Source organism: Centroberyx affinis, unplaced genomic scaffold (genome assembly GCF_046629955.1).
Source record: "Centroberyx affinis isolate AG114_WGS23_722 - 3 ecotype Tasmania unplaced genomic scaffold, CSIRO-AGI_Caff_v1 ptg001580l_1, whole genome shotgun sequence".
In the NCBI taxonomy this organism is placed as follows: domain Eukaryota; kingdom Metazoa; phylum Chordata; class Actinopteri; order Beryciformes; family Berycidae; genus Centroberyx; species Centroberyx affinis.
The window spans coordinates 46,779-72,504 of NW_027280030.1; the positions used below are offsets into that span (position 1 = coordinate 46,779).

A 25,726-nucleotide genomic window follows, 5' to 3' on the forward strand; every position below is an offset into this window, starting at 1 on the left:
TTATACAATGGAGTTCTATGGCTGCTGGGACATGGCTGCATTGGGCACCGGCTACATGGACGAGACTTGTTAGCAAAACAAATTCATTGCTGATTTTGTTATTTTCATTGGATTTGTTGACGGTAAGCAATGCATTAAAAAAACACCGGCTTTATCCTTTAAGTAAGCAGAAAGTTGTGTTTCGTCTGACACGGCGTATTCAGGGAAGCTAACTGCTAGCATGCTGCACAGCTGGCAAACACAGGGAGAAACAAGCCTGTGACCGAGACATTCAGGACGACAACAACAACCACACATACGACCACCTCAGGCGATGAAACACGATGAAGTGTGTTTTTACGGGCGGTACGTCCCATTATTTAAAGTTCCATCTGTTTTTAATTGTATCTCTCTTTGTTTGTTTGGTTTTTTTTAGTTGTACCTGTTTATCTCTTGTATTACCTTTGATTCCTATTTTTTATCATTTATTTTCAGCACACACTTTTATGTAAAGTTCGATCTGTTTTTAATTGTATCTGTTTGAATCTGTTTAGTTGTACCTGTTTACCGCATATATTACCATTTATTCCTATTTTCTGTTATATATTTTTTTTTTTACTTGTTTTTATTTTTCTATCATTCATTGTGGTAGTTTCACATCACTGCTTTTGGGTTTTATTTTATGTAAAGCACTTTGTAAACATTGTTTTTAGAAAAGTGCTATACAAATACAGTTATTATCGTTATTATTATTATTATTATTATTATTATTATTATTACAGACTGAAGGGTGTTGGTGTGCGTCTGCTCACCATGTCGGTGCCCAGGTCGATGCAGAGGATGGTGACGGTTCCCAGGGGCAGAGGAACGCTGGCAATGATGAAGAGGAGGAAGGGCGTGATCTCGGGGATGTTGCTGGTCAGCGTGTAGGCGATGGACTTCTTCAGGTTATCGAAGATCAGACGACCTGCAGCCGCCGGGGACAGGAGAGACAAGAGAGGGACAGGTGAGAGAGAGAGAGAGAGAGAGAGAGAGAGAGAGAGAGAGAGAGACAAGTGGGGTTTTCAATCTGCTTTTAATCCTGCTTGGTTTTACTTGAGTCGTTCTGCCTTTCTTTCTTTCTTTCTTCCTGTCTATCTTCTGTTCTTTCTTTTTTATTCTGCCTTTGTTACTTTATTACTTTCTCTCCAACTACTATTCTTTCTTTCATTTCTTATTCTGTTTTGCTCTGTTTCTTTATTGCTTTCTCTCCATCTAATATTCTTTCTCTTTCTTTCTTTCCTTCTTTCTTTCTGTTACTTCTCCTTACTCTGTCCTGACCTTTTATTCGTTCCTTCCTTCTTTCTTTCTGTCTTTATTCCTTTTCCTCCTATTTTTCCTTCCTTCCTTCATTCTTTCTTTCCATTTATCTAGTATTCCTTTCTTCCTACCTATTCTGTCTTCCTTTAATCCCTTTTTCCACCTACTATTCCCTCCTATTGTGCTTCCTTTTCTTCCCTCCTTCCTTTCTTCCTTCGTTACTTTTTTAACTTTTTTGTTCCTTTCTTTATATTATTATTTCCCCCTCTTTCTTTCTATTGTTCCCTCATGTTTTCGTTTTCCCATTCTGCCTTTCCATCTTTAATTTCATCTTTTTCCCTCTCTGTCTTTCTTTCTGTCTCTCTCTCTTTCTCTCACATCCCTCCCTCCCTCCCTCCCTCCCTCCTCACCCTCCTCCACTCCGGTGACGATGGAGGCGAAGTTGTCGTCCAGCAGGATCATGTCAGCCGCCTGCTTGGAGACGTCAGAGCCGGCGATCCCCATGGCAACGCCGATATCGGCTTTCTTCAGGGCCGGCGAGTCGTTCACGCCGTCGCCCGTCACCGCCACGATCGCCCCCTGCATCCACAAGGACCGCCAGACAAAAAAAGCGTCAAGGAGAGGAAGATAAGTACTACGATTTAGGCTTTTCTCTCCGACACCTTCCCCCTCCTTCTATCCTGTCTTAATAATGTCTTTTCAAAGTAGCTCTGGGGCGATTAAATGAAAAGTGGAATTGAGCTGCAATCATTCAGTCACATGGAGTGAGAGTGAGTGAGTCAGGGTGAATTATAGCATGACCTGAAAATGTGAGTGTGAATATGTGTGTGTGTGTGTGTGTGTGTGTGTGTGTGTGTGTGTGTGTGTGTGCACATACACACACATTCATGCACTTACAGTATATGTACCCACACACTCATCTATTTTCAACCATTCACACACAAAGCAGAGCACATATAATTCAGCCACAAGTTCACACATACAGTATATGCCTATATTCAATCATATATTTTATGCACACACACACACACACACACACATGCATATCTCAACCATACCTTCTCAAATGGCTCACACACACACCTATATTCAACCATACACTCTCAAATGGCTTACACACGTGGGTGCGGGCACACACACACACACACACACCTGTATTCAACCATACACTCTCAAATGGCTCATACACACACCCACACACACAACTGTATTCAACTACACACTTTCAAATGGCTCACACACACACCTATATTCAACCATACCCTCTCAAAAGGCTTGCTTACACTCACTCTCACGCACGCACACACACACACACACACTTAGACAAATATTCAAACACATTCACGCACTCATCCAGTTTATCACAAACAGACACATGCTTATGTTCATCCATATAAACACACACCCACACATCACTATTCAACCGTACACTCTCAAAAGGCCCACACACACACACACACACACACACACAAAACACACATTCACACACTCTCACACACACACACACACTCCTGTCCATTCACCTGTCTCTGGCAGCCTTCCACTATGATGAGCTTCTGTTGAGGTGAGGTGCGAGCGAACACAATCTCAGTGTGGTTCCTCAGCAGGTCGTCCAGATACTCCGAGCTCATGTCCTTCAGGTCCGACCCGTGCACCACGCAGGCCTTGGCATCCCTGGGGCGCGCACACACACACACACACACACACACAAACACACACACAATAAGAAGCCAGGAACACTAGGGAGAATTATGCAAAGGGGCGGACTGACATTTTCTCTCTTTCTCTTCAAGTGTGTCTTTCTCCCTGTCCCTGTCACACACACACTCACTCATGCACAAAAACACACTCTTTCAAAACATACACTCTATCATGCTCGCTCTGTCTCAAACACACACACAGATACTGCCACACATACTGACAGGCTTTTATATGCTTGTATCTCCTTTTTATCTTTGCCTTTGTAATTGTGTTTCTTGTTTTATTACTTTTTACGTATTTAGTTATTTATTACTGTCTCTTTTGGGGACAACTTGTCTGGGCATTCATGTGGTTTGGCACACACTTTTATGTTAATTTCCATCTGTATAGTTGTATCTCTGTTTTTTTTAGTTGTATCTGTTCATCTCTTATATTACCTTTTATTTCTATTTCAACTTTATTTTATTTAATTGTGGTGCTTTTACAACACTGTTTCTTTGGGTTTTATTGTATGCAAAGCACTTTGTAAACATTGTTTTTTAGAAAAGTGCTGTACAAATAAAGTTATTATAATTATTATTATTATTGTTATTGTTATTACTGTAGATATGTTGCCACCCACATACTCAAGCGCACACACAAACAGAGACACATGTCCTCTCATACACTCATACACACACACCCCAACCTCCCCCAACACACACACACACACACACACACTCACACACCTGGGGTTTACTTGGCCGAGGGGAATGTTCAGTCTCTCAGCGATGTCCTCTACCGTCTCGTTGCCCTCGGAGATGATGCCCACGCCCTTAGCGATGGCCTTGGCCGTGATTGGGTGGTCCCCGGTTACCATGATCACCTGACCGCCGAGAGAAAAGGCCCATAAATCACAGAGCATTATGACGTTAAACTGCGCTGCGTCTCATCCATATGACACGTCTCACGGCACGGTGGAGCCATGTGTCCCGAGGCCGATAAGTCATCCAAACGGTCCTGCGTAGCTCCGTGGCGAGAGCGAAGGCGCCAACGTCAAAAAACGCACCACAAGCATCAGACGCACATGTTTTCAAAGGCCCCAATTGTTTTGAATGGACAAACGCACACTCAAGGCCTCCAGTGGAGCGTCAAATTGCCTTGATGCGTTGCTCCCAATGTGGTTCGATTTCGGGAGCGTCAACAGAGACCAGCACGGCTGTTTTTTTGTGGTTTCTGGAGCCGCAGTGCAAAAAGAATAAGGTAAGATACTGATATTAGCACCCACTGACAGCTCATCAAGGCAGCTAGTTTAAAGATAAAATATGTTATCCGTCTTGGTGGTGAAGTGCAAATGTTGACGCTTCAAATCTCGTGCCTGCAGAGCACCATAGAAGCGTAAAACAAGGCGCATCCAGAGCGTTTGGGGCCAATCATGCTAAACATGTATGTGGTCATCGGCACTGTATGGCCAGTGTTGCCAACTCTCTTCACAGGAAAGTGGCTACTGGCTGCTTAGAAAGTCACTAGAAGTACGGTAATTTGCATATGAATATATTTGCTACACCAAGAGAGGTGTTTTGAGAGGGTGCTTTTGCCTGATGGTCCGTAAATTAGCAAGAATTGTCCCTAGTCGCTTGAGAAATAAAGTTGCCAGGTGGTCCGAAAGGTCGTTAAATCTAGCGACAAAGTTGCCAATTTGGCAACAGTGTGTTTGGCTCTTTGGGAAAAGGCATCCATTAACTGCTGTATGTTATGAACGCTGTATCCTTTCACTTTCAACCTCAGATCGACCTGGGAGAGTTACATATATGACCTGTGAACAACTATCAACGCTGCTGATGTCTGTATCCTTTCCCCATGCCTCTATTATTTAAAACAGATGAGCGAAACCCCAGGAAAGGGAACTACTATACAACCAGGGGTGAATCTGTGGAACCAATTACCTTGATGCCAGCAGAGCGGCATTTACCCACTGCGTCGGGCACAGCAGCGCGTGGCGGATCGATCATGGAGATGAGACCCAGGAAGCAGAGCTGCTCGGTGGGGAAGTTTATGTCTTCACAGTCGAAGGTGAATCCTCTGGGGAACTGGGACGAAGACAGGTTCACGTGGCAGAAGCCTGGAGCAGAGGAGGGATCAGTGAGGTCAAGGGCCATAGGTTTCATTTGGGGCGTAGTGGCAGCATAAATGCAACTCAGTTTTCCCTCACTTCATCAGCAGCATTGAAAGAAATATACAAATTTACATGAGAAAAGTACGCAGGTATGACAAAGGAGAATTATTGGTCAGTGTGAAACATTGCTAAACTGAATCCCTGATCTCATGGGGAAACATTAATCAAAACAAGAAACATGGCAGTCTAATTTGCTATTAAAATGCATTTAAAGGAGATTCAAACAACAAGAAGAGGGGCTCCATTTTGTTAAAGGGTGGAAGGGTGTTTGTGCTTGTGACCAAAGCCAATGACAAAATGTGCTTCAGTAAATTCAACCCAACTAAAAATGCAGAGCAAGGAAAAATACAGGATATGCATTGAGGCAAAAATTAAAGGGATGCGAGGGGGGGGGGGGGCAATTCATCTTTCTCCTTATATTGAGGGTGACATGTCCCCCTGTCTCCCCCCAAATGTACGCCTTTGGGTGAGGTGATCATTCTTCATTGACTCACATGGTATCTGAGGAGTATAGGCTATCGCTGTTGTTACGAAAAACACATGTAACTCAAAGCAAACTTCTTGTTTTACAGATTTACCAGGCAGAGTATTTTTCATAACCCTAAGTCCCATTAAACCCATTCAAAACAAGACAATAGAATTTCATAAATGTGTGGTTCTCCTTTTGAAAATAAGGATCCACTTTTTAGTACCTTCCAGTGAGCAATAAGGAGGCTCCAGTGTATTTTGCTGTTGCTGTTTACAGCAAACATGTTTAAAATATGTGAATATGAAAGCGGTCTGAAGCCTTTCGAAGAAGCCTTTGGAAAATACAAGGTTGTCTTCTGGCAGCAGTGGTAATTTACCTTACAGTATGCATGCAAATTAATTTGGATTTTAAATGTAGATTTAGAGGAGGCTGATCTGAAATACAAATTGAATCAGCCTCTTTAATTAATTGATGATCCACAGCCATTTAAATATGTATCTGTTATAATTCCTGTGGAGAAAATACAAAATAAAATGCTTCCGATGAATAACCCATATCTGTCTAAACGTGAAGAAACCTTTTTTGAAACACCCAATCCCTGCAGAGTATGAGTGAGGTTTTTTTTTTTTCATGGACTGAAATGGCTATTTGAAGGCTTTCCATATCCACCATATAAAAATGTGACACCTACTCTAACAAAATTATGGCACATAATTACAACCCATGGCACTTTTTTAAAAGACACCAGATAACGCAGTTCCTTGATTGACAAAATGCTGACATTTTCACAGATTGGATGCTCTATATATTTCAGAGATAACGAAAGCTGAACTTCAGGTAATGATTGTTTTGTTGTTGTGTAATGGGTATATAGTATTTTAGAAAGGCATCCGTCATTTCATGCACAAATCATATTAATTTAGAGAGTTTTAGAAATTCTGACCTGAGATACCTCCATTTACCTCCAGTTACTAGTTGATAATCCTTACACACTGAACTTTAAATTCATACCATAGAGAACCCATACCTATCCAAATGTTGGGGATCTTTTTTGTCATAATAAATTCCATGATTTCCTCTGAAATTTTATGTCACAGTGGTGCTTGGCAGATAATTTCAGTTTTGGCTCCATGTCGGTCTGTTTTGGTCCCAGTTGTGGTTATAGTGCAGGTTGCGGCGCCAAAAAAAGTTGTTCTTCGGATACTTTTTCATTATAACAGCGTTAATTCTGCACTATTAGAGGGACATTTGGCAAAACTACCCTGTTTACTGAGGAAATAATAAAAAGGAAACACGGTAACCAGTCGCTGATGTGACAGTGTGATGATAGCTGGTGTCACCAGACGTACCCAGCACTCTCTCTCCCAGTCCTCCCAGCTCCATGTAGGCGTTCTGGAAAGCATCTTTCCAGTTGTCATCCAGAGGAAGCTCCTGGCCATGGATCATAATGGTACTGCACCTGGAAAACAGTCATTTAGATATACCTATTAATACTACTACTACTACTACTATGGTGACTAATACTACTAATAACAATATATGTATTTTTTGTATACATATATATATACAGTATATATATATACACTCACTGAGCACTTTATTAGGAACACTTTACTAATACTGGGGAGGTATCAGCTTTCAGCTCAGTGTCAACCAGCTACTAAAGTGACATCCGCCTCAAGGTTCGATGTGTTGTGCGTTCTGAGATTCTTTTCTGCTCACTACAGTAGTAAAGAGGTTATCTGAGTTACTGAAGCCTTTCTGTCAGCTCCAACCAGCCTGACCGTTCTCCTCTGACTTCTCTCATCAACAAGACATTTCCGTCCGCAGAACCGCCGCTCACTGGATGTTTTTTTGTTTTTCGCACCTTTCTGTGTAAACTCTAGAGACTGTTGTGTGTGAAAATCCCAGGAGATCAGCAGTTTCAGAAATACTCAAAGCAGCCCGTCTGGCACCAGCAGCAATGCCACGGTCAAAGTCACTGAGATCACATTTTTTTCCCCATTCTGATGTTTGATGTGAACATGAACTGAAGCTGCTGACCTGTATCTGCTTGATCTTATGCATTGCACTGCTGCCACATGATTGGCTGAGAGGATAACTGCATGAATAAGCAGGTGTACAGGTGTTCCTAATAAAGTGCTCGGTGAGTGTATATATCTATATGTAAAGTGCTGGAAAATTAACAAAACAAACAATCAGCTATAACCACTGACACAGTGAAAAAAAAAAAAAGGTGGGTAAACTATGACCAGTCGGTGATCATCATGAGACAAACCACTAATCAAAACAAAAATAAACTATGCTTCCAGAAAAACATTATTTGTGCTTTTGTCTTTAAAAGACCCTATATCTTCATAAAACTTGCATCAGTTTGATACCACCACAAAACTTGAATGGATAGAACAGTCATTCCCATTCAAATTAACGTTCCAGGATGGTCGGAGCGGCGGCCATTTTTATGCCAGTTGTTGGGCTAGCTTCCATATAAACAGACTTACGGCAAATTGCTGAGGCTAGAGGAGAGCTAACATGCTAATGTTGACTACAAGAGCTAGCGAGAGAAGCACCGTCTTTGATAAAGCTAACGTTAGCCTTGACGCTAACGTTAGCTTTCAGTTGAGTTTTGACAGTTTGCTAACAGACTCATCTGCACAGTTCTCAAGCAAGTGTGACAGACTTTACGGTCACCATAGCAACTAAATGTACATTTTATGTTGTACTAGCCAAATTACCTTGGCAAACAGTGTAAGAACTGCTGTATCCATTCAGGTTCTGTGGATACCACTTAACATGATGGATACTTTATGTCAAAAAGATTTATGTCAGGCTAAAATGGTGGGTAAACTCTATTCCCCAAAATAAAAAGTTGACCAATGACAATTTAGATTGGTTTCCCCCCATTACATCCCTGTTCCAGGGATGTAATGGGGGGAAGAAAGTATAGAAGAAAGTACAGAAGAAAATATAACAGCAATACTACCACAGCAATACAAATAATAGCACCTTAGGCTTTATAGTAACACTGTTCTTCAAATTCTTATTGAAGTATTGTTAATATGTGTAAAGGAATAAGTAACCCAAAAAAAGAGTGAATATTTTACACTACCTTAGTTGTGAGATATGTGATTGATCCGTTATTGATGAACCTACCTGTCCAAAATTCTCTCAGGAGCTCCCTTCATGACCAGAATATGACCAGAGGGATTGTCCTCCAGCTCATGGATAGATAGCTTAGAAGAAAAAGGAGGAGGATTGGAATATTGTTAAGGACATAATATCAAGGGCTTCAATCCAAAACATTATATAGTCATTTTGGAAAAAGATTATACTTGTAGTTCACTGCTGATTGTTTTTAAAAACACGGATTACAGTATCTGAAATGTTCCTATTTTGTAAGTAAAGAGCTCAAGATAGCCCGTGACTTCTATCATAGTCAGTAATGAATTTTACTTTCATGCCGGCAATCATTTTACAGGAGTAGGTGTCGTATTTTTCCAAGTGGTTTGGAATGAAACTCATATTGAAGCCGACGTGACTGAGTACACATGGAAAGTCATATGTATTCTCCGTGTTGAGGGCTATGACAGAAACATTCACACTCTTCTGTGCATTTGGTAGAGATTCCCATGGTGTGCAGTTGCGGTGTGCAATTCATTCCCCCCCCCCCCCCCCCCCACCCCCCCCATCCTCCCCTCCCCTCCCCTCCCCTCCCCTAGGTAATTTGTATCTGAGTCACAGCATATCTAATCTCAGAAAACCAGAGTGAAATTGCTTTTTTCCCAACACAGACATTCCTATTTTAAGTCTGGGAATAGGTACACAAACTGCATGCAAGAAATCTTTGTTTGCTTTAACACTACTGTTATGTTATTTATACGCTGGTTCAAATCCCACGACTGGCTGGGCAAGACTGGGTGTGGAAAGTGAATTAGAAACACTCTCCTTTTACCTTAATAACTACTGTTGAGGTGCCCTTGAGCAAGGCATTTAAGCCCTTACAGTGCGGGTGATGTTGCTCAGTGGTCCACAGTGTAGTGCTGGGCAGCTTCCAGGTGTGAATGTGTGTAACTGTATGAATGTGTGGCTTTGCTGTAAAACACCATGCATACTAAGGCGGCCTTCCCTGGATAAATTATGTCACTCCGGCTCTACTTCACTATAAACACCATGGTGTTAAGAAAGATAGATAAAAAATTATGTTGAAATAGGTTTTAATTATATAATATATAATATAATAAATTTTTATTCTTCTGTCAAGTGTGCAAGATGTTCTTTTTTACCTTCACTGGATTAGCGTGGTATTCAGACCGAATGGCCATTTCGTACCACTCCATTATTCAGTCTGAGATTGCCTCCTTGTTAGCCGTTTTCTGTGTGTGTGTGTGTGTGTGTGTGTGTGTGTGTGTGTGTGTGTGTGTGTGGGAGGGTTAATTTTCCCTAAACCAATCACTAGTGACAGCTCTGAAGTTAGCGTATTTATACCAATTTTACCAAGAATCTTGGTCGATTTTGACAAAAAAACGTCTTTGCAAAAACAATATGTTGTTGTTGTTAAGGGGTGATTTCAATAAATCGTTTCTGCTGAAACGGCAATGAAAAAACGCATTGAAACAGTTGAAACTTTAGTCCTGCCCGCAAAGATGCTGATTGGCTCAATTGTCTCTCAGAGCGAGAACAAGCCGTTGACTAGAGCAACACCAGACAACAAAACAACAAAATCTGAAGAGCAGGCGGGACGTGATTCAGGAGTCTTGAACCACGCTATCCCTGAATAAAAAAAGGTTTTAAAAAAATCACATACTGAACAGGATGATTAAGTCCTTGAATGTGAAAATTGTGTTTTCCCGGCCTGGAAACGTGTCTTATCACACATGATACACATGATACATTGCCAATTTCTGGAATAGTCATAGTATAGTCAAGGAATTTTATTATAAAAATGGGTAACACTTTACAATAAGGGTCACTAAATTAAGGGTTAGTTAAAGCTTAATAAGCATTAACTAACCCTTAATTAACAGTTAACTAATGTGTCTGGTAATAATTTACTAATGGTTTTCATGTTAACTAAGGTATTAAGTTATACATTATTTAATAGTCATCTTTATAAACTATTAAATAATGTATAAATTAATACCTTAGTTAACAAGAACGCCATTAGTAAATTACACATTAGTTAACTGTTAATTAAGGGTTAGTTAATGCGTATTAAGCATTAACTAACCCTTATTAAGCATTAACTAACCCTTAACTTAGTGACCTTTATTGTAGTTATTGTTATTGTATTCCAAAAAATGAATAGTGACCCTGGATCCAGTTCTGGTCTGCGGACACGTTCGGACGTCACCGCGAACGTGCGTCAGCAGCGATTACGGCACAGTGCTGCGATGCGTGAATATTCCCAGTACCTGGTACTTGTTGGTGGAGTTGAAGGGAATCTCTACCACTTTGGGGTTTCTGGCTCTCATGTTGCGAACGCTCCCACAGCACAGCTCGATGCATTTCAACAGAGCCGACTCCGATGCGTCCCCCGCCGTATCCCTCTGGGGAAGCACACACAGGCACGCATTAGCACAGCCACTCGCATATGCATATTAGGTAATGAGTGTTGTCTGTCTCGCTGTCTGTGTTTATACGCCCGCAATGGAAAGAAGCTTCAGACTTTTATTTTGTTATTTGCCTGATTAAAGGAGTACCTGAGAGGGAATTCTTTACCATCATTACAGGCACCACAGTGATGCAGGTAGTGAAGTGCCATCTGCATCTCCAGCGCTTGTATTCTGACTAAAACATTTTCTTCAAAGTAGCATAAGAGCACAGAAATAAGAGTACATATGAGTGGAAAACGGGAGGAAACAAATAACTAGCTCCATGGTTACCACAAGGGTTGCCATAGCAACCAATAACTGACAACTAGTGATGCTTAATGAGAAATGGAATTGCAGATAATTGGAAGGTGTCTTTGTTTAGTCGGGTTGCTTCGCTGGAACGACCCGATGTATAAAATTGTAACATGTAAGAGTTTCAACATGAACATTTTAACATTTAAAAATGTATCTAAATAGGTGTACAGTACTTGCATATGTAGACACACACACAACCAGACACACAACTCGCACATGTGCTCACACACACACACACACACACACACAGAGGGTAAAGAGGCCGCTTAATATTTGTTTCTATGGTATTGCCGTTTCATCGGTTCTGCTTATGTGACATAAAGGCACCTGTGTGATGCTTGAATCGGTTACGAGGGATTTCTGCTTTGATAACCCTTTAAAATCCCCACAGACATGAAAATTCCACAATGATCACTACAAATCATTCGCTCTTGGAGCCAATTCATTAAAACCCGTGCCGCACTGATTGACCTGACGCCCAATATAACACGGGGGCCGCACCGAGACACGAGATTTCTCTTTGTTCCTATTTACTCATTCATGAACAGCCGCAAAACAAGGACACACGCTCCGCAAGATTTGTCCTTGTTTGTGCCTTTTCATGAATGAATAAATAGATCAAGGAAATTCCGTTTCTCCCGTGTTTTTTTTTTCCGGGTGCGGGCAGGGGGGGACTTGTTCTCGTAACGGTAGCGGAGCCCCGGCCTCGACTGCCGTGTCTGAGCGCTGTCCAGGGAGCAGAGTGTTACTTAATGCGAGGAGGAAGCCTGTTCACCTCCAGGGGCAGGGAGGCGGCGGCGGCGGGGTCGGGCTCCCACCGGAGGCACCGAGCTGTAATCCCTGTCACTGAGAGCCATACGGAGAATTTGTTCAGGCCAATGTGGCACGGATTGGAGAATAGTGGTTGGTAGAACACTGGAAGAGTATTGACTTACCCACCCAGCGGTGTGTGTGCTTGTGTATCAGTGTGTGGGAGTTATTTCCAGGGGTGCATTGGATTATCCTCTGCGTGTGTGTGCGTGTGTGTGTGTGAGTGTGTGAGTGTGCGTGTGTGTGTGTGTGTGTGTAAAAGTGTGAGGTTTTTTCGATGCGCGTGTGATAGACTCTCTGTGTGTGTTTGCCACTGCGCTTTTGTGAGCCGCCTGTGTGTGAAGTTGACCTGGGTCAAATAGTATTGACAAATAATTTTTGTGGGCTGTTTTATCCCACCTGGGTGCCGAGCGGGTGGAGTTGGCCACATAAAAGAATACAGTGGGTGCTGAGAAATTTTGAGAATCTCAGGAAAAAAATAGAAAATTCAGTTTCATCTACTTTTCTGTGACTGACAGCTTACCTGATGCTGTACCTGCACTCATGTGGTTAACCCCACCCTACTGGCACGCCGTGTAGACAAAATCAAATGCAATGAATAATTTGCATTATTTGACCCAAGTTTAAAGCAATATTCCACTTAGTTTTAACATGGGGGTTATTTGGCACTTCACTGCTATGAAAACCAGAATATAAACTACTCACCAAGATCAGATGCAGCTGGACGAGTTTGTTACGTTCCGATTTTTACTTCCCATTCATTTGAATGAGGCCATTAAAATAGCCTGAAAACTGACATTTAACACTTTTGTGAACAGATTCAACAACAGATCCTGCTTTTAATACAACAAAGCAGTCCTGGGTCTGTCGTCATTTTGCATTTCTATTCTTGGTTTACACTAAAATTAGTATTTAAAAATAAAAGTAGATCCAGTCTCCAAAACAGGAACTATCTCTCCTAAATGGTATCCCTCCGCTATGTTTTCTTCTATCAATAAAAATGCTATTTGGTGAAATTGACCCCCAATCAATTGACAGTAGTGGGATCTGCTGTTGAATACGTTCAAGAATGTATTAAATGTCAGTTTTCAGTCTATTTTCATGGCCTCATTCAAATGAATGGGAAGTAAAAATCCAAACGCTACAAACTCATCCAGCTGCATCCGATCTTGGTGAGTAGTTAATATTCTGGTCTTCACGGCGGTCAAGTGCCCCATGTTAAAACTAAGTGGAATATTGCTTTAAATAGGTTTGCCGATAATGTCATTAGATGAAGCAGAAAGTGTTAAACCCCAGCGCTTAAGGGAACGGAGACGGTTTAGAAGACTGAGATGTTGACAGCGAGGTTTTGGATAGCCAAGGTTGTAGTGAGTGTGTGTGTGGTGGAGGTTTGTACCGTCAGGATGGGAAGATGCTCCTGGCCGCCTTTGAAATCAGCTCTGTTGCAGAGGCCGGCCACGCGAGACAGAGCAGCCCAAGTAGCAGAGCTCTTGTCAAAAGCAGAACCTGAGAGAATAGTAGAGGGAACTGTGTTAGACTTTTTTTTTTCTTTTTTTTTTTTTTTAAAGTGGGGCTCATGCAGTATTTATGCCACCGACTTTACTCTCGGTTCATAGAGTAGCTCTGGATATAAGTAGCTAAATAAAAGAATTGGGGTCAGTTAAGTTGAGTGATCCCCTTTTCCTTGACAAAAGTGATATTTCGAATTCCCCCGCCTGGAAAATGGCATTCATTTTTAACCAGAATGTCTTGGAAAATGAAAGCAGCAAAAAAATTCCAGTATCAAAATTTCATCCCTCCCACCCAATCGAACCGAAAATGACCTCCACTCTGCTGCCGGTGCCTGCATCCATTTTTCATTTACATTTTATTTATTTAGCCAGGAGTCTCCACAGTGGTCACTGTCACTGTTATTGTTAAAATGGAACAGAAATGAATGTGGTAGAGTCATGCAGCATACACAAGGGCAAAAAGTGGCTGGACTTGTTCAACTTGACAAACAAAGTGAGGTGCGAAAAGGCTCAGAAAACCGCAAAACCTGCAAAAAAATAGCCGGCGCTCTTGAAAAATGAATACACTGTGTTTTTATTCAGCAGTGGCTGAATCTGTTTCAGCTGTGTAGCCTTTGTCAGCACTGCTGGCTAGTCTTCTAGTGTAAACATATACTGTATGATTGTACAAACGTTTGACTCTACACTTATTGGCATGCATACAACACAACACTTTTTTTTTTGCTTTAAATCTTTTGGTTAGCGCTAAAAGCTTCTTTGAAATTTGGCTCGACTCGCTGGCTGTTTGGTGGGATACAGGAATCCAATTGGTTCCACAGCAGCAGTCTTGCCGAGCGCTCCGGAAAAAGACATGTTTGTATCTGAGGGTTGTGCCGCCCACCGCATACCGCTGCTCAATTAATCCAAGCGGCAGTGCATACAGCAATGTGGGCTGGCTGCGTGAACATTGGACAGATGATGTCGGCAGGTGGTCACACTCTCTCTCCCCCTCCCCCTCTCTCTATCTATCTCCTGCATTCCCCTCTCACTCTCCTTTTCCCTTTCCCAACACACTCTCTCTCTCCCCATATCCATCTCCCTCTCCCCCCATCTTATCTCTCACAGTCGCTCCATCTTTCTTCCAAGCTCTCTCCTTCCCTTCCTCCTCCCCTTCTCTTTCTCATTCCTCCTCCCTCTCTCTCTCTCTCTCGCTCACCAGACTGGTCCTCGGTGGTGTCGGCCTCGTGGATCTGGTTGTCGAACCACATGTGGGCCACGGTCATGCGGTTCTGGGTCAGGGTGCCCGTCTTGTCGGAGCAGATGGTGGAGGTGGAGCCAAGAGTCTCCACGGCCTCCAGGTTCTTCACCAGGCAGTTCTTCTTGGCCATTCGCTTGGCAGTGAGAGTCAGACACACCTGGGAGGATGGCAGGAGGCGAGGGGAGGGGGGGGGGGGGGGGGAAAGAAGGGGGAGGGGAGAGGAGGGGAAGAAGGAGGGCAGGTGGGGGGAAGGGGGACATTTCAGAGGGGGAAGGCAGTCAAGGAGAGGCGAGGCGAGGATGGATGATTGTTAGTCGAAAAGGAGAGGGAGAACATCGGGTGAGCATGTGTACGCATCGGTGCATTGAAGTGTGCCTGTGTGTCCATGTGAATTCATGCGTAGTACAGGTGCTGTACAAGCGTTTGTGTATGTTTGTGTGTTGTGTGTGTGTGTGTGTGTGTGTGTGTGTGTGTATTTGGTTGGTTGGTTAACAGCAGATGCAAAGGGACGCAAAAATGCAGTGAATAGACACATTCCATATGTTATAAAAGACACATCAATACACATTAATGCCAGCTGATCAGATGACTCCTACTGCAGCAAATGCCGCACACACACACACAGACACATTTCCACACACATTTCCACACACCACTTATGGCACATTTAACCACAAGCAACTCAAGAAACCAGTCACTTGAATTTAATTTATTTTCTATGACCAGTGAAATGTCGACTGGTGACATTTGAAACGCCAGCTGGCTTCAGCCTCACTTAACACCTTGTTTGTTGTTGCAGAAGAATAAGCTGCACTTCAGATTTTCAGCAGCGGCACCAATCAGCAGCCAGCAAAACTGACCCATCAAACTGAAACCTACACATGAATCAATCCACACCCAAAGACCCCACAAACTCCACCCACCCACACGCCACTCAGTCCCTCCAGACGCCCCCCCAAACCCAACTCAAACACCCACCCATGCACAAATCAAACCCCACCCACATACCATTCTAACCCCGCCCACCCACCAGTAAAACCCCACCCATGCATCAATCAACCCAAACCCACCCTCACACCACTCAAACCCCACCCACACATCACCCACTCCCTTCCCTCTCCTTATATATATATGATGTATGAACTGCATATGACGTATAGTATGTACTGTGGTCTAGTAAATTATGTATATGAAGTATGCATATGATGTAGTATAGTATGTATATGATGTATGATGTGTATATACAGTATATGTACTATGTATATAATGTAGTATGGTATATGATGGTATGTAAAGCCCTTTGAGACTTGCTTGTGATAAAGGGCCATATAAAAAAACAAAACTAGACTAGACTATGACCACCCACCCACCCACACACACACACACACACACACGCTAACACACACACACACACACACACACCACTCACAGTGACAGTAGCCAGCAGCCCCTCGGGCACGTTGGCCACGATGATGCCGATGAGGAAGATGACGGCCTCCAGCCAGCTGTAGCCCAGGATGAGCGACAGGACGAAGAAGCTGACGCCCAGGAAGACGGCCACGCCCGTGATGATGTGGATGAAGTGCTCGATCTCCATGTTGATGGGCGTCTGGCCCACCTCCAGCCCGGAGGCCAGGGTGGCGATGCGGCCCATCACCGTCCGGTCACCCGTGGCTATCACAACGCCGTGGGCCGTACCTGAGGGGGAGGGGGAGGGGGGGGGGAGGGGGCGTGGGAGGTGGGGGGTGACTCATTGTTAGTCTCGCCGGATAAAAGCATCAGCTAAATATACAAAATGCAAATGAAGGGTTTCCAAACACATCGTTTTACCCTGAAAATCATAGCTATTTTGCTGGCAAAGGTCTTGAGATGACTCATGACTTTAACAGCAGCCCGTTATGTGCATTACTTTCAGACCGGCAATCATTTTGTACGAGTAGGTGTCAATTTTTTCAAACGGCGGATGTCTTGCTTTGGAATGAAACTCTTCAAATGTAATGAGACTGCGGATCAGAAAGGTTGGAGGGTTCGACTCCAGCTGGCTGACCCTCCGCCTTGAACCCTGTGGTGAAATGCCTGCATGTCTGTGCGTCTCACAGAGATAAACTAATTTGTATTTAGCCTGTGTAAGATAGCAGTTGAATGCACTAAATTCTGAAAATACAAAGACAGGCCTGACAGGGAAGTGATTGCGAGATGAAGCGTAATGACAGATGGCAGTACTGCTGAATTACAGGTGTTGACCAGTGATGGATGGGTCGATGGATTCGTGTAGGGAGTGAAAAGGGAATGGATGGAGCCAGTGAGGTAGGTGTCAGAATCACATTAAATACAACAAATGTACAGGAATTTGCCTGACTTGGTGACATCGGTGTGGAGCCATATTGAGAAATTAGAGTTTCACAGCACATATGAACACACAAGGACAACAGGACATTACATATGGTGCAAGAGAGTAGACTGAACATGCCACTCTGCATATGAGTGAGGTTCGCTCCAGAATGAGATGTCCACCATTTGGAAAAAAATGATATATACTCTTCTAAAATGATTGATAGCACATAATTCAAACAAATTATGGTATTGTGCTTTTTGAAAAGATAGTAGATAACTTAATCCTTAGTTGAAAAAATGATAATTTTTTACAGGCTCCATCCTCCATATTTTAAAGATTTTGATTAAATTATGGTAATGTTTTTTTTTCAAAAATAAATGTATAGTGCTTTGGAAATTAATTGTTCATTTTATATGTAAAAGGTAGAATTTAGAAGAGAAGAAAGAGTGAATTTAGTATGAATGAAGTATAAATTTAGATTTAGATTTTTTTTAGGTGTAGATGATGAATTTGCAGAGGCTGAAAAACCAACTGATTGATCCTTACCAATTTAAATACCAATGTAAATACCTATATGATAATTTATATGGATTCAATAACTGTACATTAAAGGATGGAGGGATCTCTGGATGGATTGGAGAATCTGACGGACTAAAACATATACAGTATGGCTCCAACAACAGGTAGAGCAGACAGACAAAACCGTGCTGATCGCCAGATGGCCGAAAAAGACACTTAGAAGAGACAGAGACAGTCCTGGCCAGATGTGGCCCACTGACCCTCTACACAGTTGGTGGAAAAGAAGCAGATGTTGCGGGTCTCCAGAGGATTGTCGTGGGTGAACTCCGGCGAGCGCGTCTGAGGCTCCGATTCCCCCGTCAGAGAGGAGTTGTCCACCTTAACAGAGAGAGAGAGAGAGGAAGAGAGAACGCTGTTATCCAACGGGGACTGAGTGACAGAGACAAGAGAGAGGAAAGAGGTGAGACTGTCAGGGTGGAGAAGAAAGAATCACAAAACACTTTACTTGCCAAGTTCAATAAAAGTGTGGGAACACGGGGCATCCTGGTGGCTCAGTGGTCTAAGGCAGTGATTCTCAACCTTTTTCATATCAAGCACCTCTAATTTAGTCCACATTAGGGCCACAGACCCCCATATTGATGAGATTTTGTCTCTCAGACCCAAATCTGAGAATATTTTTATTGCTAGATAGGATTTTGTCCAGAATTTCATTACAATCTGTAGAGAGATAACTGAAACTATGACCAAAATAGCCATTCTTCTTCGTTCTCTAATTGTGTTAACTTGTTGTAAATGAAATAACGGTAAAGTTTAATATTTCATCAATTTGCTGGGGACCCCCATGGTGGTCCCCAGAACCCCACATTGAGAACCACTCGTCTAAGGTGAGTACCATGCTACGACATCCCGAGTTTGAATCTGGCCTGGGAGCTTTGTCACATGTCATCCCCTCTCTCTCTCCCCCCCCGACCCCCCCCCCCCCCCCCCCCCCCCCCCCCCCGCCAATGTTTCCTGTCCTCTTTCACTATGCACTAATAAAGGCAAAAATGGCACACAAAAAAAAAGTGTGGGAACAGATCTGTAAAAACCTGAACTCTAGTAACTCCACTCTTGGTAATTTTCATGGTTTAACTTCAGTTGAAGGATTTCTTGTTCATTTATGGGTTAAGAAAATTATACCACCCTTGGTCTTATGAAACCCTTTCAAAAAACATTGTTTAAGCTTTAAGGAGAAATGAGGTTTTCACCCGACAGCGATGACAAGTACATACTGGTTCAGTGGGAAAAGGACCTCACGCTGAGATCATGAGTAAAATTTTAAAAAGTGATTTAATGTTTTTTTTATTGTTTAAAGTACTTTATTTCGATCTATTAGGCTATTACTAAAGGCTGAAAGAGAGAGAGAAAGAAAAACAGAGAGAAAGAAAAAAAAGAAGAAAAAGTAACACAGCAAGAGCAAAGTCAGCTGAGCTAATACATGTGAGACCTCCAGGCCCCCGGGGATGAACCCAGCACCCCCCCCCCCACCTTGCATCCGCTGGAAGAGATCACTCGAAGGTCAGCTGGGATGCGGTCTCCCCCTTTGATCTCCACCAGATCCCCCTGCACCACAAGCTCAGCATTGATCTGCATCTTCTCCCCCTCCCGGATCACCATCGCTTGCTGGCACAGAGAAAGAGAAAGACAGAGAGAGAGAGAGAGAGAGAGAGAGAGAGAGAGAGAGAGAGAGAGTGAGAGAGAGTTTGGGAACACAGAGAGGATTTAGTCAGAGGGAGAGAGTGGAGAATGAGAAAAAAAGAGGAGCCAGAGGGGGTGAAAGTATGTGAAAGGGAGAGAGAGATAGAGGGAAGAGGGAAGGAGAAGGAGAAAAGACAGGTAGGGAGAGAGAGCGAGAGGCACAAGGAGAGAGGGAAAAGAGCCTAAATAGATTAAAGAATTAGGCAATCGAAGAGCTGGAGGCAGAAAACGCGAGGGGAGTTTTTATGCAAACACACTCACAATCCGAAGTTAGCTCAAACATTTATTCTTCTCCCTTTGTGCAAGCTTATTAGGTTTCCACTCAAGTGAGTGTGTAAGCCCTACTTGAGGGACAGCTTATTGATTCAGAAAGCTCTGAGACTACACCAAAGACTAAATACACCAACCTACCTGTGGCACCATGTTTTTGAAAGAGTCCATGATTCGGGAACTCTTGGCCTCTTGGTAGTAGGAGAAGCAGCCGGTGATGATCACCACCGCTGCGAGCACCACGCCCAGGTACAACTGTCAAGACATGTGGGGAGTCAGTGTCATTATCTGCCTAGTTTGGTTCATGTAAGCAAAGTTTGAGCGCAGCAAAGGGATTAACAAACCTCAAGCTGGTTTTAAACGGTAAAGCCTTCGCGGAGTGCAAGAGAAAAGTTCGGCGTGAAAAAAAAAAAACCTTGGCAGGTGACGCGCTCTCGGTCTTTGTAGCCAATTTAAAAGGAAAATCTACCCTAGCACCGAATAGCAACTCGTATGTTATTCCTGTCATCTTGGAGAGTTCATTCAATATTAGTCCAAGTGAACAGCTGTCTCCCAAACCCAGAAACCAAGAACTGAGACTCTAATCTGTGAGACACTATCAAGAGACACTTTCTGAAGCCGCTTCACTGAAAATGAACTGGAGTCTGACTTTGTAGATTCATAGTGCTGCTGTTGCGTGAAACGTGGAAACATTCATTTTGCCGCTTTTCTTTTTTTTTTTTCATTTGAGGGGAATAATTTTGATCTATGGGTCCTCTATGCGCTGAGTGCATGCAGGTGTCATTTGAACAACAGTGTTAGGGGTTCAGCTCCCATAGAGGCCGCCCATACTATAAATGTATGCTCTCATGAGACTGCCAGGCACTTCGGATGAAAGCATCCGCCGACTGGCAAATGTCCTGGAAAATCAAATTCTTAATTCCTGAGTTTACTTTTGGGAGGTGCCTTGGTTTGATTTGACAGCAACAACAAAATGTTTGTTTTTACATGTGAATGATTTTTTTTCCTGTAGCAGTGCAAAAACCTCTGAACCAGGAAATTCACCCATATCCTCAGAAAATCACTTGTCAGTGTTCACAATGTCGGGCTCCATTTCATTGTTCATGGAGCAGCTCCAGGCTTTGTCTCCTCATGGTTTTGTAGATTTGGGTCTTGGCTCTTTTGTCTCTAGCTTCGAGAGAGACGCTCCTGTTCCTGTTCACCACCAGTCCAAAATTATAGGAACAACGTGACGGGTGACAGCCTTGAATGAGCAATTGAGAATAACTGCCTTATTTCTGGATTGTCAACATGAAGTTTTAAATTGTACAGCAAATTGCGCAATTTCAAAAAACGTTTCAGAAGCCTGAGGATCGCAACATTTCCTCAATCCGTAGAGGACAATGTAAGCTTTCAGCTGCAGTAAAAATATGAAATCACCAAAATGAAGTTATAATCTGACAACAGAGATGCGTTTAGTTCTCTTAGAGTGGATTTTCATCTTAAATAACTGCTTGTATATTATGCAAAGGCTCAAAGTGCCAAGGCTGCAGGCATCCGGGGCTTTGAAGTAGCTCACCAGAGCATCCAACTGTATATACAGTACTGAATATAGAGATTAAATCGTAGGGAGATTAAGGCTGTCACGTGTGAATGTGTGTGTGTGTGTATGTGTGTTAATATTATGCAACGGAATAATGCTGTCTGGGATTTGGTGACTGGTGAATGATGATTGCGTAATGGCTCAGAGCCGTAAACTACAGTATGGACGACTGCTTGGTGCCATTTGCACAGTGGTTGGTCCGACTATAATTATCCACGCTCATGCCAGGACCGATGCCAGTGTCAGCGGTTGCATTTACGTCACGCCCTCTGAGGGGGGAAGGGAGCGCGCGCGTGTGTGTGTGTGTGTGTGTGTGTGTGTGTATTCTTTTATTTCTATACTTATGAGGGCCAATTCACCTAACAATGATAATGATATAACAATGAAATTAGGAAATTAAGAAAAGTGAGAACTCATTTCTTTAAGGGGCTACTTTATGGTTCGGACTTGGTTTTGGGGTTAAGATTAGAATTAGGACTAGGTCTAGGTCAAAGTTAGGGGTTAGGGAATGAATGTAGACAATGAAGGTCCTCACAAGTATAGCTATACAGACGTGTGTGTGCGTATGTTTAGTAGGTGTGTCTGTACAGGATGTGTGTGTATGTATGCATGTGCCTGTGTGCATGTGTTTATTCATACCTGCATCTCTATGTGTGTGTGAGAGAATGTATTTGTGTATAGATGCATGTGTTTATGTGTGTTTGTGTGTGTTTGTGTTTGTATGTGTTTGATGGATGTGTACGTGTGTGTGTGTGCCCATGTGTACATGTCTCATGTGTGTGTACTGTCTATGCATGTCTGCATCTCTGTGCATGTGAATAGGTTTCTGAATATGTTTATGTATGAGCAGTTTCTCACGTTGTCATTGGCCGGCTCGTCCTCGGTGGCCACCTGGATACTGAAGGCCAGGAAGCAGAGGATGGCGCCGATCCAGAGCAGGATGGAGAAGCCGCCGAACAGCTGACGGCAGAACTTGACCCACTCCGGGGTGGTGGGGGGCGGGGTCAGGGCATTGGGACCGTCCCGGGCCAGCACCTCCGCAGCCCTGGCGTTGGTCAGGCCCTGGGGAGAGCGGTGTTTAGTGTTCACTGCTTTTCTACCCATCCTGGGAATCTGATTACGACACAACGGCCTCATTTTCACCGCGGTTTACAGTAAGAAGCAGTTTTACTGCTATGGTTGCAGAACGTCAAGTGTTCCTGGCCTATTTAACACCAGAAGTGGTATAATAAACTAGGTGACTCTCCTCATCCAAGGTGCTGTACTGTGAAACTGCTGGATGAACCATTTTTCCTGATCCCAAGCCTATGAACAGTGTCTTTATTCAGTATTTTGGATATACAGCATTCATCACGATCCAATGTGCACAGCAAATGCATGCCTAACAAACACAATAGGGACACAGTTGACTATTCTTTGCATTTTTTGCAAGTTTTTAGCAGCCCATCCTGTCTTTCTTTGGGTTTTTTTTTTTTTTAGTTGAGCACCTCCAGCCTCGATTTTCCCTAATCCTAACCTTAAAAAGATCAAATCAGTTTCACAGCTACTGCAGCGTCACAGCTAACATGCAGCAAATGTGTTGAAAGTTAGGATAGAGACAGATGTGATTGGTTTGTCTGTGTTTTGTATCCGCAGGTGTATGGGTTTGTAGAAGTTCAGGCGTGAGACTCTGTGTTTGTGTAGGTGTGTGTGTGTGTGTTTGTCTGTCTGTCTGTCTGTCAGTGTGTGTGTGTGTGTGTGTGCGTGATTGAAGGATTAAAGATGAAGCAGGCGCAGGGAGAGCTGGGGTTGATCTAACTTGACCAAAGTAACAGTTGGTGTTGGTTGGGATGCTAGCTTTCCAGTAGGCGCATGCAGAGATTAATCTCTATAGGAGACATTAAAGCAACTCTTTGTTGTGTGTGTGTGTGTGTGTGTGTGTGTGTGTGTGTGTGTGTGTGTGTGCGTGTGTGTGTTGTTACCCGTGCGAGGTCCATTCCATAGCGTCTGCCCAGATCATCCAGAGATATTTTGTGGTCATCCTACAGGGATAAAATGCCCTTGGTTTATTTGTGCTACAGTGGAACAGACATTAATTAGGATCAGAATAACTTTAATCATCCAGTAAAATTAATTTAAAGGACTTTGTCTTGGCATCGGTGCAGAGACACTGACAACAACAGTTTCTCAGTACATATACTGACACAACATGGTACAGGGGCAACATGCAGTGCAAAGGGACAGTACAAGACATCCTATGAACTGAAGACTTACATATTAATCCACATTTATGCATTCAGTGTTCTACGTTTATGTTCATTCGAGTGGAGGAATACAGTATGGTTGCAGCTGTAGAGGGAAGTATAGTCTGCTGGTCAAGTGTACCATGAGGAAGTTGTACTGATTAGAATGAGATGCATGAAACAAATGGGCCTCCATCTTATTAATAAAAAGCTTCTATTCTATATATCAGACATGGACCCAGGAGCTACATGAACACGATTCAATCCTCATCACTAATGTGGCCCCCGGTTTTCCCAGAGATAGTCAACGAGTGACGTCCCCTTCCTCTGGAACCACAAGGCAGAGAGACCAATTTTTCCACCAACAGTAGCCTCAATAGACCAGAATGCAATGCAGCCACGAGGCATGTTGTGTTTTGAGTAAGAGGAGTAGCTGCAGTCATAGATATGCCCCAAAGTTCATAAACTAGAAAGTAATAACTTCACACCTGTTCTCTGGGAATTGTCAAAAGTCATTCTGGGAAATGTTGGAAATCACTAACTGAAGTAAAAGTAGACAAGGCAGGTTGAGTCAAAGTGCCTACATAAGAAATGAAATTACAGTACTTCATCACAAAATAACTCCTGGAATGTACTCAACATCTCAACTTGACGATATCTGAAAGTGTAACAGTATCCAAGCGTGGATTTTTCCTTCAATCAGTCATGGGCCAACATAATAATTAACATAAGCTGCTTTATCTGCGATCAGGTGTGCGACAAAACGTACCCCTGTTTTCATGGACGTTGCTTTGCTGTATTTTGACAGCACCTCAAAGAGCTACAGCTCAGCACAAGACACAACTCACAGCACTACACTGCTGGTGGCCCACAAATTATTCAGTATCATGTTGGGTACAAACACGAGCAGCCAGAGGGTAGTAGAGTAGAAAGGACAGGACAGGTTCCCTTAGAAGTAATCTATACCCGAGACTACACTAAGCAGGTCGGATTGCCATTTTGTTTATGGGCCACCATTTTCCTTTATTGCCTTGTTAAATAACCAGGCGTCTTGGGCGTAGCGCTGTTGGAGAGCAGCACCTATGGGATCGATCTCGGCGCGGTGTAAGTGCGGGTTTGGGCAGTGACAGCCTGTTTTTCTTACCAAGGCCACCTCCTTCTTCAGCTCATCCAAGTCCCTGTCCTTCTTCTTCCTCTTCCCTCCGTTCTCGGCACCGCTCTGGAGGGAAACAGAGAGATTACCATACATCAGCCCCAGAGCCACATCATTCAGAAAAAACCTCCACAGACAGTAAAGGGAGAAGTGTGGAAGTCACATGCCTGTAGCTGCATTGTGTGTAGCCATTTACATTCACAGCCACATATTACAAGAATCAATGTAAACACACTGAACTTTGTGTATGCTGGTTCATTTCAATCTCCTGGTAGTATTGGCAGCCCATTCACTGAATATGGAAGAGGATTTCTTTTTTTCTCATAGTGTGAGCTCCCCCATTTGCATGTGTGTGTGTGTGTGTGTGTGTGTCTCTGTCATGAACAGTTGGAAGAATGGTGCATCATGGAAATCATCTGCTCCTGTCAGTCTCCACTCAGCAGCACGTGTGCATGTCAGTGAAAGAGGGATACAGAGAGAGAGAGAGAACGAGAGGAGAGTGTCTGAGCGAGTGACACAGTGAAAAAGTAATCAAAAAGAGCCAAAGAGGGAGCAGAGAGCCGGTGGAGTGCCTGAAATGTGTCTGGCATAGCAATTTCCCCCCACTGTGTTGAGGAAGATTACCAGCCTGTCCTGCCATAAAGCTAAATGGAATAGGCCTGATGGAGAGAATAAAAACAAAATTACGTAATTACCCAAATAAACAGCAGCCGGGAACAAAACTTATTGAGAAGCAGAATCCATCACCCCGACATGTTACTGTCTCAAAAATAAAATCACCGTTCCCGCTGCTTAGTTATCACGCCTGCAGACGCAATCAGAAAACTCACAGTATTTTTCC

The 25,726-nt window shown here is 43.2% G+C and overlaps 1 protein-coding gene across 1 annotated transcript in view; it reads right to left on the reverse strand.

The window, feature by feature from the left end:
• Window positions 1-25,726, reverse strand: part of atp1a2a (ATPase Na+/K+ transporting subunit alpha 2a) — a 36,229-nt gene that overhangs the window by 10,310 nt on the left and 193 nt on the right. Inside the window, exons 2-18 of the mRNA XM_071527836.1 lie at window positions 24,877-24,951; window positions 23,472-23,531; window positions 22,369-22,572; window positions 20,070-20,183; window positions 19,449-19,583; window positions 18,182-18,299; window positions 16,497-16,765; window positions 15,026-15,224; window positions 13,716-13,825; window positions 11,015-11,149; window positions 8,757-8,836; window positions 6,953-7,062; window positions 4,905-5,080; window positions 3,708-3,844; window positions 2,802-2,952; window positions 1,689-1,857; window positions 792-946 (exon numbers count right to left, since the gene is read on the reverse strand). Coding sequence (XP_071383937.1) covers window positions 792-946; window positions 1,689-1,857; window positions 2,802-2,952; window positions 3,708-3,844; window positions 4,905-5,080; window positions 6,953-7,062; window positions 8,757-8,836; window positions 11,015-11,149; window positions 13,716-13,825; window positions 15,026-15,224; window positions 16,497-16,765; window positions 18,182-18,299; window positions 19,449-19,583; window positions 20,070-20,183; window positions 22,369-22,572; window positions 23,472-23,531; window positions 24,877-24,951 — 2,397 coding nt within the window. The remainder of the gene's footprint in view (window positions 1-791; window positions 947-1,688; window positions 1,858-2,801; window positions 2,953-3,707; window positions 3,845-4,904; window positions 5,081-6,952; window positions 7,063-8,756; window positions 8,837-11,014; window positions 11,150-13,715; window positions 13,826-15,025; window positions 15,225-16,496; window positions 16,766-18,181; window positions 18,300-19,448; window positions 19,584-20,069; window positions 20,184-22,368; window positions 22,573-23,471; window positions 23,532-24,876; window positions 24,952-25,726) is intronic.